General features: G+C 32.6%; 1 protein-coding gene across 2 annotated transcripts; it reads left to right on the top strand.

The window, feature by feature from the left end:
• Positions 1–796: 796 nt before the first annotated feature.
• Positions 797–14,337, top strand: LOC107448252 (major facilitator superfamily domain-containing protein 6). 2 transcript variants are annotated; one of them, XM_016063384.4, is made up of 4 exons: positions 797–939; positions 3,391–3,633; positions 7,513–8,733; positions 13,968–14,337. In XM_016063384.4, exons 2-4 carry the CDS (start codon positions 3,564–3,566, stop codon positions 14,186–14,188), a joined length of 1,512 nt encoding a protein of 503 aa, XP_015918870.3. In that variant the 5' UTR covers positions 797–939; positions 3,391–3,563; the 3' UTR covers positions 14,189–14,337. The 2 variants fall into 2 exon arrangements, with proteins under 2 accessions (XP_015918870.3, XP_042904775.2); XM_043048841.3 differs by lacking the exon at positions 797–939 and adding an exon at positions 1,051–1,135.
• Positions 14,338–14,950: the final 613 nt, after the last annotated feature.

Below are 14,950 nucleotides of genomic sequence, written 5' to 3'. Positions count from 1 at the left end.
AAAGGGTAAAAATTCCTGTTAGGTATATGTAACAGGCTGTAAAAATTTGTAATACCTCATAAAAGGCTTATTCCATGCACAGTTTGAATAAGTGTTAAGATGAAAAAGTTTACTTCAAAGCTTTATCTTAAATAGAAAAAATTCCTCAGGGATTTAATAAAGATTAAAACACAAAATTATCATCTATGAAAAAAAGCACGTAAAAGTCTGTCTGCTGATCATGTTTCTGTTTTAGGGCAATCTAAAATCATTCATAACTTTCTTAAAAATGTAGATAGAGAGATGATTTCTTTTTCAGCGTATTTGAAATAGTTTGAAGTTTCATTATAAGCAATAAAAAAATATCGATTTATAAATATTCATTTCCATACTGCGAAATTTCGTTTGTATTTTGATATTTTGAGGAAGAAAAAAAAACAGCATTTGAAATTTTCTTATTTTATTCTAGGTATATCTGAAATATACTTTTCCAATTTTTGAAATTTTAAATAACTTACGCTGGTGAAGGAGAATTTGCCATGCAGGGTTTTTCTCTAGACATAGCGTCCCCTTAAGTCGGGAAACACATTGTTAAGGCATTAATATTATTGGAATGAAGACAGTTCTAAATTAACAGTAACTTATTTGGTTTTAAGAACAAAACAAAAAACCCGCCACAATTTAAAAAAAAAAAAAAAAAAAAAAAAAAAAAAAACATCATCGACCTCCGCAAACGATTATTTCTGTTTTATTTATTTTAAATCATGACTGAAACAGATTTTTAACATTTTCTTATCAGATAAAGAGCTGCAGATAATCATGATATGGCTTTCAAACTTTCTCTTTTGTTTTATCAGCTTCCATTCGTGCTCTGTTATTTACGATTCTTGTTGACGCTGCTAACCTTTTCACGCGGACGCATTTTTCTCTCTATAGGAAACCTACAAAGTGATGCAAAAGGTATTTTATTTATCAAACATTTGATTTTGTTCAAAAGTTGCGTAATATATGTAATAAAAAAGCAGATGCAAGCGTTGTCGTCATCTAATTTTACTTTCGTTTAGAATGGTAGTATGATTCTAAATTAAAATACATGCAGTCTCTGGCTGGACTATTAGCCACACTGTAAGATTCTGTGAGACATTTTAACTATCAGGTGATACTATACAGCTTTATTGTTTTTATGTGACTGCACTTGTTTACGTAAGTGTATTAATCAGTTGAATTAGACGATATAAAATATAAATTCGACAATTTAATAAATTAGACGATATATTATATAAATATAGAATATTTATTATATCAAGTATTATATTTGTATATTATGATAATTAGATCAAATTATTACACGCACTGTAGTTTTTTAATAATGACATGTTTTGCACGAGTCTGTATGCAATACTTTTATGTTTAAACATACATGTAATGGGTTTTTATTCAGGAGATTTTTTATCTACTTTCTATTTGTATTTATTTTTAACGTATTGCATTGAAATGTTAACCAATTGCTACACGAACGTAAAAAAGTGCAAACCGGTTTCAGCCACGTGAAAACAATAATACTGTATAGTATCAGCTGATGATTTAAATATTGTCAAAAATCTTATAGCGCGTCTAATAATTTGGCCCGGTTTCGTTTTCTTTTTCTTTTATTTTTTTTTCTTTTTTTTTTTTATGGGACACAACCGCATATTAATTTAAATCTGCTGTAGAAACCAGTTTGTATTTATTTCCGTTCGCGCATCAAATGGTTAACTTTGTAATGCAATACGTTACAAACAGAGCCGGATTATACCTTTCGTAGGCCGTAGGCACAGAGCCGGATTATACCTTTCGTAGGCCCTTGGCATAGCCGTTTTTGGGCCCTCCCATCCTTTCCCCACTCCTCCCCTCTTTTCAAAATATATGCTAAAATTTTCTTGCATATTTTTTTTAAACATTTTTATTAATATGGATTTTAATTTACGAATTTGTTTATCGAACTTTATCTGCAATACCGACAAGTGTAATGCATAAAGTAAGAGAAAAAAAGAAAGGTACTCCTAACTTTAAAGAGAAAAAAAAATGGTAGAAATATAGCATTTAAAGGAATAAAAAAATTTACAAGTTTAGACAAGAAAAACAAGTTCAAAAAATACAAAATTCTCATATTTATTTTTTAAAAATAATTACAATTCCTAAATTAACTTATATAAACAAAACCAATGATTAAATAACGCAATATATTTCATACCTAATTAAACGGGGGGGAAACAATAAAATAAAAGGAAAACTTATTAATCTAAATAAAAACACTTGAAAATTATCGAACCGAAACGATAGTTAAAAAAGGCACTAGCATAAATATTAAAACCCGGAACAAGGCAAGATCAACGGAATTTTAAAAAAAAAACCTAATGATAAAATTTATGAATAAAAAGAATTTATTGAGTGCGAAATTTATCGTGAAAAGAAAAAAAAATCAAACGTAGTGGAATCAGAAAAACAAAACTGTTTTTCTGATTCCACTACGTTTGATTTTTTTTTTTTTTTTCTCCCAAGTTTTTTGTAGGCCCCTGAATTTCGTAGGCCCTAGGCACGTGCCTAGTGTGCCTATACGTTAATCCGGCCCTGGTTACAAATAGATACAAGCAGGAAGTATAAAAAAAATCTCCTGAATGAAAACCCATTACATGTATGTTTAAACATTAAAGTACTGCCTATAAGCTCGTGCAAAACATGAAATTATTAAAAATCTGCAGCGCGTCTTATAATTTGGCCTCATTATTATTATAAACCAATAGAATACGTGATATAATAAATATTCTATATTTATATGATATATGGGTCCGGGGCTAATTTATCCGATGAGGATAATTAATCCGGATCCCCTGGGAGGGCTAATTTATCCGATCATCGAATTTATATTATGCATCGTCCAATTTGACCCATGATACACTAACGTAAACAAGTACAAACCGTATAAAAACAATAAAGCTATGTAATATTAAAGAATAATTAAGATTTTACATAGAATCTTATAGTATATATAAAGGCATTCTACTTATCTAAAACTTGAGGAACGACTACATGCCTTAACTACCTTATTTGACTTGTAATAATGATCTTAATAGATATGGCAATTTCAATTTTGATAGGAGATTTATTTTTTTCTCCATAAAGCTTCATGTGAGACTATTCTTGGGACGAAAGAAACTTTTTATTTTTTCTTAAAAAGGGAGAATTAAGACGATGCAGGTGCTTGAAGTCAGAATTTATTGGTCCATAATGTTTTTTATATTTTATATTTTAAAAAAAAAAAGGTAGAATGAAACGACACATTTTTATAAACAGTATTTCGTTTCTTCTTATCTTGCTAAAATGTTTTAAAGTAAAAGACAAATTTTTTATGCTTTTAAATTTTGGTTTCAGGTATTTAGAATCATCGTGTCTTGACTCTCGAATTTCATTCGAAAAGGTAATAGAACGAAAATCAAGGACGATTTATGTAAAACACGTAGGTCAAAGAAAAGAACGAAGTCGCTCCGTCGACCGGGTAGGCAGCTTTTGTAACCTAGACAGAAAATAATTGTAATAAAAGAAAAATGGCGAATTTTTGCAGAATAAATCTTCACCTTCTTCCCATAAAACTGCATTTCTTTTTCTTCTACGGGGGTAAGTACCTTGGATTTTGTTTATTTTGGTGATTATGTTTATTTTGCCTGACTATTATAAATTGACTGCGAATTTTAACGCTGTTTGAAATCAGCAGGAACGCTAACGAGTATCTAGATAGGGTGAACGCGCTCCAAATGATTGAAACCGTTAACGTCTTTAAAGGTTTCAAAAGTTTGATTTTTTTTCAGAAAAGAGGTCATATTTCCTTCATCTCTGTTTATTTTTCTTTATTTATTTTATAAAAACAATTTTGTATTAAATGTAATATTTCAAATTAAAACCCTTATGTGTAATGGAAAATTCTTCTGCAGTCCGTGGTCAAATTATTAAACGCACTGTAAAAATAACGTCACGTAAAAATAAAAAACCTGTATAGTATTACCTGATAATTAAGATTTTACTTAGAATCTCGTAGTGCGTGTAATAATTTGTACAGAGACTGTATATATTTTTGTTTCTTATCTTTATTAACATGTTCACAACTAATCCTGCAAACATTATGAAAGAATCACGTAAGAAAGTTAAAGTAAGTCATTTTTGTTTCAGCAAGTTTTATTTTAGCATTACTAAGTAATTCTTGAAATTCAACGACTAAATTCGTTTACATAAGAAGAGGGTAATAAATTGCATTTATTTCATAGGATCGATAATATAACTGTTTAATTTAATACTTATTTACAGTTATTTAAATTTATTTGACACGAAAAAGTATTGCGTGTTTTTTATTTTATTTATTTATTTTTGATTTATTTATTTTTATTTGTTTTATATTTATTTATTTATTTTTCTTCATGAAACCTCTTAATATGGAGCCGCGATGGCTCAGGGGATAGAGTGTTCGCCTTCCAATGAGGCCTTCCGACGGCTGGTCTATACGAATTCCGCATCCGGCTTGCGCCAACCACAGTACTGACGTGAAATATCCACATTGGTTGACGTATCACAGGTTAGAGTCCCCTTGCCGTCAGGCTAACCGTGAGTAACTTCCTCCCATAAAATGTTACGCAAATGCGGGTAATATCCATCAAAAAGTTCCCCAAGAAGGCACATTTCTCCCAATACTTGATCCAGCAGTTCCTTTGTCTTCTGGATTGGTTTCAAAATGACAAGGCCGCGGAGTAGAACATTAGCAATCGTAAACCCAAAAGATTGGGTCGGCTGCTCAACGACGCTTATAAAATATAAAATAATCCTCTAAAAATTATTTTAATCCTCTAAAAATTGGAGCGCGCTGGACTATTGGTATAATTGAGAGAAACTTAAACTATAAGTATTATTCTAATTAGCACTAAAACTTTAGTTAAAATTATTTACACAAACTTTTATTATAATTTTTATTCTAATTAGTAGAGTTTTTGTATACTTAAAGAAAGTTGTTTATGCTTTTAAGAAGCTATTTATAATTTTTTTCTTCAAAAATTTAAGATATACCAGCCTGAAATGAAGAATAAAAAAATTTCATTAAATAAAAGCTAATAACATTGATAAAAAATTTTGAATTTAATTCATCTTATCTAAGAAATGCTTTTTATAAATTTTATTTATAAATTTTAAAATAAACTAGTTTTACTCTTACATGATAAAAAAAAAGATATGCTATTTACCTTTAGGAGATATGCTATTACAGGGAGAAAATCTATTCAAACTAAAGATAACTGGATCGAAATTTTAAATTTAATTTCAAACTCAAGATACTCAACAGATTACAATTACTCAACTACATAAGAAATTTTATGTGAATTTACTATATATTTAGAGAAATTTTAAAATTTTATCAAGCATTCTATTCTTTTCAAGGAATTATGACTAAAAACAAGGCATAACATTTTGCTATTGTTTTTGAGTGTTTTTTAATGTCTTAATATTGTATAGTGAATTAAATTTGAGTGATGCAATAGCAATAAAAATATTCTAAACATCTAGATGAAGCAATAGCGTATAAAGATTATACAGTCAAACCCCACTATAGTGAACTCCCGGATATAGTGAACGAAATGTTTGCTCCCGTGCCTTGCTATACACATATAGTGTTATTTTTTGTGCATATAGTGAATCAAAAAATGAGAGGAAGTTTGTCTTTTTTCTGTTTTCGACTGATCTATTTTCTTCATTTTTTAAGTAATAATTTTGAAATTTCTACTTCAAAATAAATACGATTTTTAAGACAATATATGGCATGGAAAGTAGCAATTAAGCATTTTTTTTTGTTTGCTTCATTATTGAATGGGTTCAGCATTCAAAAAAGCCGCAATCTTCCACTATCTGGACAAATGCTTCTGGTCAAAGCAGATGAATTAGCTGAGCGATTTGATGAGACTACTTTTATGCTCACAAGTTTTAAAAGCGGAATAATTATCGGAGGAAAAATTCAGGAAAAATTTTTGGAGAGTCTGGAAATGTTTCCATATCTGATGTGGAGGATTGCTCAACAGCTAAAGAATACTATTTTTTTTGTACGCAAGAGGAAGAGTAATAAAAAATAAAAGTTAACACATTTTTGTTACTTCGTATTATTTTTCTGTCATTTTTGTATTTCATTTTATGGGTCATTTATTTAAATAATATGTAATAAAAAAGGGGGAATTTGAAACCATTAGTTAAAATTGCTTGCAGAACGATTATAGTGAAGTCCCGGTTATTGTGAACTGAAATTTGGGTCCCTTGAAGGTTAACTATAACAAGGTTTGACTGTATATAATCCTTATTTTTTCTGAAACCCTATCAAGATAAAGCAGGTTTTATAGCTCAGCTATAGCATAGTTATCGTTTGATCTATCCTTTGATAAATTTTAATTTGCTACAAATTATTTTTAACTATCGCCATATTTTATTTTGAGAAACCGACAAGTGCCAAAAATTTGCTTATTTTAATAAAATTCAATAAATAATTGTGTGTAGGATATATCTTATTTTTTACAACAGGTGACTTATTTTATGAATCGATAGATTTTTTAAAAAAAAGCATTTTTCATTTTAAATGCTGCTAAATTTGATAACATTTATTGCTCGATATTGTTTCTAAATGTTACATTGTCCAACGTTCCCTGGTGGGGGCACTCCAACTTAAGGTTAAGATTGAACTGAAATTGTCGCAAATTATTTTTAACCCGAAAAAAAAATTCTAAACCTTCGAATCATAACGGGGAAAGAGGGATTAAAAACATTAAAACTTATTTGATTGTAAAAGCAATCTGAAAGAAAATTGCTGGTATTAGTGATTCGTCAAATTTTTATAACGTTTTTTACCCTTTCCTCAAAAAAAAAAAGAAAACAAAAAAGAAAAAAATAGTTCCGCAGTGAACTGATCGTTAAGACACAGTTTCCAGCAGATCGCCGAAGACAAGCATCACTGGCTGTTGTCCGTGTGCGGGTGGGTGACCACTTGGATTAGTCTGCCTAGGGACCGAGGGTGCGCGGTATGGGTCCTCGTTAAACTGTTCCCTCGTAAAGTGCTCGACTTCGCGCACTGGTCACCGGGCTACCAAAGCAGGAAAGCCATCCTCCTGCAGAGAGTCAAAACTGCAATGGCATGTCTTTGGATCATCCTCAGGGATGTTTTCTAGGCCATCGCCAATAGCCCATTGTGCAGTACGATGTAAATGAACTACAACCTAAAAAAAATAATTTGCAACTCCAGATGTAGATGCTTTTCTTTAATTTATATTTTACAAGAATTCTAAGAAGATGTATTAAGGGTAGCTGAACACTAAAACAAATGTAGGCCGTTTTCATTTCATGCGATCCACGCACTCACGATCGCCGTCGGGAGAAAAGAACTTGGTAGGCGAGTTTGTCGTGGGAGAAGGTGATTTGAGATGCTTAAATTGCATGCAATAATAATGGCCTTTGATTTTTTTTTCTTCTTGTCTTTTACAGCTATGGCCGGTGTGAGTCCATTTATGCCAGTAATAGCCAAAGGATTGGGCATCAACGCTGCAGCTTTTGGCCTCGTTTACACTGTGATACCATTCTGTGTCTTCCTGTCGAAACCATTCTTCGGTTACTTGACGGACTATTTTCAGAACATAAAAGCCATTGTGTTCCTCCTCGTATTCTTCACCGCCTCCTCATTTGTGTCCATTTTAATCATCCCTCAAGTGGCAACAACACCAAGTGATCCTTTCTCAGCAGACTACAACCTATCTTGCTCGGAAGAAGAGGCGTTGTCTCGTTATAAGGAATGCTACGGTGGCAACGATTTCCTCAAAACACAAAGCTGTCCTTTCAACGCATCAAGCAGAGTAACAGTAAGCGATAACTGCACAGTAACAAAGCTCAACAACATTGAATCTCGCCTTTGCGATGAGGGTCCGTCTCTGCCAAATATTTACAGCACCTACCAGTTTTGGGTCTTCTCGGTGTTGGCCGTCGTCTCGGGTACGGGTTCTGCCACGGTGTACTGCCTGACAGACACGGCTTGCTACGAAGTATTGAAGGATCACCCTGAGCTGTACGGGCGACAGAGGGTGTGGGCCACCATAAGTTGGGGAGTCATCACGTCGCTGGCTGGTTTTCTAAACGATCTCGCAACCCCGCCGAATGCCGAAACGAACTACTCACCCGGATTCTACATCATGCTTACTCTAGTCATAATAGATCTGCTCCTGTTGCTGAAAATACGATTGGCAAAACCCGAGTTTTCGCTTAGCATTTGCCGGGACGTTGGCAAAATCTTTGCCTCGCCCGAAACTGTTATTTTTGCAGTAGGGGTGTATATCGTCGGTGCTCTCACTAGTCTTATATGGAGTTATGAATTTTGGTATTTAGAAGATTTGGGTGCGTCGTCAACCCTACTGGGCTTAGCTGTCGGAGTTCAGTGTCTGGTGGCAGAAATTCCAATGTTCTTCTTCTCCGGGTGGTTCATAAAACACCTCGGTTACTTTTACTGTTTGATTGCTTCGTTTGCAGCATTCACCGTGCGCTTTCTTCTTTACTCGTTTCTGAAGAATCCCTGGCTTGCATTGCCAGTTGAAGTGACCCAGGGTTTTTCTTACGCCCTCTTCTACGCGTCCATGACGGGATATGCCTCGACTCATGCTCCTCCAGGTACGGAAGCAACGATGATGGGGATTCTGGGAGGACTTTTCGAAGGCCTCGGTAAGAATTAGTCTTCTGAAATACAGTCGGACCTCTATTTAACGAAGTCACTAAATTCTGATATGGAAAATTCGTTAAATAGAAAAATCACCTTTTGTAAAACTACAGCACAAAACAGGTTTAAAACTCATAAACACTAGACATAATTAAAACAGCAATGGATACACCGTTATCTCGTAAACTAGTATCTACTGTTTATTTTATAAATCTTAATCATAAAAGAAATCTGCATGGAAAGCAAGAATAGGGCAAAACATTATCCAGTACATGCTACATACATTTTCAACTAAAAAAAAAGCTAACTTTATGTATAAAATTATAGCTGCATTTATTATAAAAGTAATTTTAAACATACATTAACACATGCGTTCTTAAGTTTAATTGCTGCTGATAAAATCCGCAAATTTTGTCTGAGTTTTTCGTTTGATATGCAGATAAGAAAAGAAAGGTATTTTACTGCTTTCTCTAAAAATTAAGTGGCTTCGCAAATCAATTCAAGGTTATTTCTACCATAAAATGAGTTAACAAGTTTGAAACAATCTGAAATATTTGGAGAAATAGGAAAAGTGGATCTCAGAGAAAAATTCGTTAAATAGAAAATTCACATCGCTATTTGGAAGTTATTTTGCGAAGAAATTTCCAAAATGTTCTTGGTTCCTCGAAAAAAAAATCGCAAAATAGAGAAATTCGCAAAATGGAAGTTCGCTAAATAGAAGTCCGACTGTATTTTTATATTATTCTCTTTTTTTCTTGTGAAGAAATTTGACTCATGTTCTTTGAACAAAATAAATTAAACTAAAGTCAACACATCTTTTTAAAAACCTTAATTTGTTGCATACTTATAGGTTTTCGATACATGAAGTACGCATGATAACGTTTGTATCGGGCAAAAGTATAGCCTCTTTTATATCTCTGAGCTATTAAGATCTACAATAAACAAAATCTCACCGCAAGAAATATAATATTCTAAAATATTTAGTAAGCTTTTTTTAATATATTGAGTAAAAAATGATATAATTGCGTTAAAACTTTGCGTTAAATATTTGAACTGTGGTAGTGAGCATTAAATTTGTAAATGACTTATGATCATTTAACAACCCCTGCTTAAGTCAATAACTTTGGTCAAATTTTCAACAATTTGCTTATCTGGGCTGCTTTCTATAGCCTAGCCTAGCCTGCCTCCTATTTGACTCTGTTTTTCTCAATAATAGATTACTTTAGAGAAGCAACAGATCTCTTCAGCTGTTTCTTACGAATTCAGCATCCGGCTTGCACTGACCACAGTGCTGACGTGAAATATCCTCTGTGATAGACGGAACATGGGTTAGAATCTCCTTGCCGTCAGGCTGACCGTGGGAGTCTCTCGTGGTCTTCCTCTCTATGTAACGCAAAAACGGGATTAGTTCCATCAAAAAAGTCCTCTACGAAGGCAAATTTCTCCCAATATTCGATCCGGGAGTTCCCTTTTCTTCAGGATCGGGCTCAAAATGACAAGGCTACGGAGTTGAACATTAGTAGTCGTAAACCCATAAAATTGGGTCGGCTGTTCAACGACGGTTATAATCTATACATAATAATAAAAGCGGCTGTGTGTGTGTCTGTCTGTCTGTAATCACAATATATCGCCCCAGAAGCCTCGCCAAGGCACGAAACTCGGCACATAATTGTGTTTTGACATAATGAAGAAGTATTTTTTTTCTTTTTCAAAAATTTTGATTAGTTATTTAGTTATCAGTCATTTTGTAAGTCTATGCTTTTCGTCTGCTTTTTCGTCTTCAAAGAGCCATATTCAAAAAACTATTAAAAAATGCATATACTTTTCCCCACTCTTATAAATGCATGCTAATGCGAACCTTACAATTGAAATATTAATTTTCGACAACTTAAACCAATGATATACGAAGGAATTAATAATTTAATTGTAAAGTTCGCATTAGTTTACATTTATTAAAGTGGAGAAAAGTTTAACTTTTGTATTAAAAATGTGGCAACATATTCGATACGTAAATAGAACGCTTCGCTTTGATATATTTGTCGCTGTTCATAATTGTTATAATAAGTTTTTCTTCTTCTTTCCACTCTCTATTTTTTTTTTTCTTAAGCGAAGACGATAATTTTTGTAGCGATATTGTAGTACTTTGTACAACTAAAAATTCTTTTCACAACACTTTAAAAATATTTACTTTATTTTCTTTATATATACAGAGAACAGTCGGCAAAGAATTCGATTAGGTTGAAAAACATTTTGCTAAAAAGGAACGAATTCCAAAAGAAAAAATAAGCAACTTAAAGAATAAAAATGCTGATGCCAGCCAATTTTTTGAAAGTTAACTTAGAAATAACAAACCAAACGATGTTAAATAACAAACCAAACGATGTTAACAAAATGACGTAGAAAGCGCAACTAGATCAAAATTATACAAGCACAACTAGATCAAATTATAATACCTGAGTGCTTGACGTAACAGATATAGAAATAGAATTTGATACCATAAAAAATTATATAGAAATAGAAATTGATACCATAAAAAATTTATTCGTTTTCGTGTTCTTTTCATGTATTTAGCATTTTAGTTTTTTATTTCTTAAGCGTTGTAGCTATATAATTTCAAACATCCTCAAGAGCTATAACACATCTGCAGCAGAACTGGATATGAAGACAAAATTGCAGGACAGGAACACTTTATACATAATAATAAAAGCGGCTGTGTGTCTGTCTGTAATCACAATATATCGCCCCAGAAGCCTCGCCCAGGCACGAAACTTGACACAAAATTGTGTTTTGACATAATGAAGAAGTATTTTTTTTCTTTTTCAAAAATTTGGATTAGTTTTTTAGTTATCAGTCATTTTGTAAGAAAATCTATGCTTTTTCGTCTTCAAATAAGAGCCATATTAAAAAAACTATTAAAAAATGCATATCTCTTATAAATGTATGCTAATGCGAGCCTTACAATTGAAATATTACATTTCGACAACTTAAACCAATAATATACGAAGGAATTAATAATTTAATTGTAAGGTTCGCATTTGTTTACATTTATCAAAGTGGAGAAAAGTTTAACTTTTGTATTAAAAATGTGGCAACACATTCCATACGTAAATAGAACGCTTTGCTTTGATTTATTTGTCGATGTTCATAATTGTTATTATAAGTTTTTCTTCTTCTTTCCACGCTCTATTTTTTTTTCTTAAGCGAAGACGATAATTTTTGTAGCAATGTAGAAATAGAAATTGATACCATAAAAAATTATATAGAAATAGAAATTGATATCATAAAAAATTAATTCGTTTTTGGGGTAGACTATATTTGAGGGTGCCCCCGCCAAGTTGTGATCGAGGTTGATCGCCAAGCTGGGCGATGTTGAAAACCAATCGTTATTCTGATTGGTTTAGATTTTAATCGTGATTCTGATTGGTTAAGAATTTAGCGTTGTTTTTAAATGTAATTTCAGAGATCCGTTAGTTCTACTTTGGATACTGGCTGGTAAGGTTACTTTTGCTTCTGGTACTAAAAATGAATACTGTCAATAAGACAAATCTTAAGTTTCTGTACGATTTGAATAACAAAGGAAAAAAAGTAGTGATTGACTGGTGTATGAATGAAGGTTTAATTAGTAATAGATATAAATGTCCTGTTTGTGGGAAAGATGTCTCTGGTTGAACGTAAAGATTGATCAGATGGATTTGAATGGGTCGTGTGAAAGGTTCAAATGCTCCCAACATAAAAAGATCTATTAGAAAGGGATCGTAGTTTAGACAGTACCTAACTGCAATTAGAGAATTCTGTGCACCAAAATCTGAAGATATTCAAGCTTAATGAAGAAGTGAGTTATTTTTCTCTTTTTCTTTCTGTGCTTACTCCATTAATTTTTGTTTCGATTCAAAATGCATTATAGTGGGTTTATTAATTTTGATTCTATTCTGTTCACTGCAATTTTAAAAAGCTTTGCTTGAATTTTCAATTGTTTCATTGAAATATCACTATGTTTTGGCCGCTATTCCTGTTACCACGGAGTTCTGGCAACCAAGTAAGACGCCAAACATAAGTCGCCGATTTCGCCAAGGGGCACCCTCAAGTATATTTTCCCCCGTTTTTGTGTTCTTTTCATGTATTTAGCATTTTAGTTTTTTTTCTTGAGCGTTGTAGCCATATAATATATAAAATAGGAATTTAATTGTTTTTGAAGGAACGATCACACTTACCTTGGATCTCTTTGGTTTTTCTATTCTTTATTTTAACAGTTTTTATTAAATGTAATTAGTTATTTCAGAAAGTTTCAGTTTGCAGGTAAGCACTTAGATTTTAATACTGAAGTTTCATGATTTGCTTTCATAGTATGTTCTAAAGTATTCGTTGACTTCTTAAAAACCCGATTACTGACATGACATGGCAGAATCGCCTTCCAAAAAACTTTGTATTTTGTCAAAGAAAAGGATATTAAGAGATTCTCAAAGAAGAAGAAGGGCCCAAGAAACATCTGTGGAACGTCGAAGAAGGATGGAACATGACCGAATTTCGACAAGCAATTCTAGAGCCCAAGAAGTATCAGAGAAACGTCAAAGATTAGAAGAGGTTTTCACCTAATGATGATTTCGAAAGCAACTTTTGTATTATGCTTTTACAATTTCTGAGGCCTTTTTAAAAAAAAATTTTAAAAAATCAAGTCTCCACCTGATATTTATATTATAGGTTAGATTACCATAGGCCTTAGGTTACCATAGGCCTTATGTTACCATACCAAAGTTACATCTTCAAACATCCTCAAGAGCTATAACACATCTGCAACAGAACTGGATATGAAATTGCAGGACAGGAACACTTTAATTGTCCACTAATTTTCAGATTTCCTGCTATGTTTTAAAAAGCTTTATTTGTGAAAACCGTTAGCATGGCGGACAGCTGGCCGCCTTTAGCGGCTAGTATAAAATAAAACACTAAGATATATCTTCTTCATACAATCTAGAAGAACACGTGATTGTTCATGGAATCGAAAAGAATATATGACTGTGTAAATGTTAGATTTCGTATTTTGATAAACTAAAAAAAATCACATACTATTCGTGTAAGGGGATGTAGTTCTCGGCTATGTTAACCTTCATATAGAAGAAGATACCTCACGCTAGAATCAAGTTAACATGTTTTATATACTAGTGAATTGGTATTTAATATTTGTAGTGGTAGTCACGTCACTCGTGTCTACTTGATTTGAACGAGAAATTCTCTGTTGCAGGTGTAGCGACAGGAAGCTTTCTTGGTGGTATAGGATTTAACAAGCTGGGAGGACGCCACACGTTCCTGGCTGCTGCTGTTGTTAGTTTTGTGTGCGTCCCTGTCCTTTTGACTGCTCGTTTCCTTCTACGAAAATGTACAATATCATCCACCGAAGATGAAAAACGTAACATCGACGCCACAACTCAGAAGAGATACGACGTCGAACCTCCTCACACCTAAATCATCTTGTCTGCCTTTCGTATCTTAGCACATTGCATCGATATCTGAATACATCATATCATTCCCAGAAAGCATGTATTTCTTTTTATTGTCGCAAAAATGTCTGCACTAAAAACCTGTTTTCAATAAAGCAAAAATAGTGTTTCAAACCTTTCATCCTAAAAGGATTAAAAATTATTTTTTTAAACCTTTTTTTAAAAAGTATTGTCACTTATGTCCATAATGACGTTTTTGCTGACGTCACACTAGCGATAGGATCAAATGGCATTGTCCATTAAAATTTCATGACAAGGTGGATTTTAGCTGAGCATACAAGACGTTGAGGTAAAAAATAAAAACTTATAATTACCTAGATTTAAGATTACTTTCACCTTGAGACTAGCTTTATCAAAAGATTTTTTCACGCTTGAAAACCCTAAGTCAAACTCGATGTAAGGTTTTTATATAGAAGGTTGTTTTCCAAGGTTTTGGATGACGGTAAATGTGCGTAGTATAAAGCAGATGGTCACATATCTCGTTTTAAGGTTAGAAGGTTTACACGTAAACCGTATGACAAACCTTTTTATGTTCACATTAAAAGGTTTTTGTTGGTTGAAAATATATCTTATTTTGCTATCTGGAATTAAAGTTTCATTTTAATCCATTGTTCGTTCCATATACGTTGTATTTATTTTTAACCTTCCAACAAGCATCATAGATCGTTGGATCATTTTATATATAAAGTGTTCCGTAATAACTACCCTTAATATAGAGTGGTTATAA

This window comes from Parasteatoda tepidariorum, chromosome 8 (genome assembly GCF_982258835.1).
Source record: "Parasteatoda tepidariorum strain Cologne lab strain chromosome 8, Ptep-v5.0, whole genome shotgun sequence".
NCBI lineage: Eukaryota > Metazoa > Arthropoda > Arachnida > Araneae > Theridiidae > Parasteatoda > Parasteatoda tepidariorum.
This window is presented reverse-complemented; position numbering and strand designations above follow the sequence as displayed.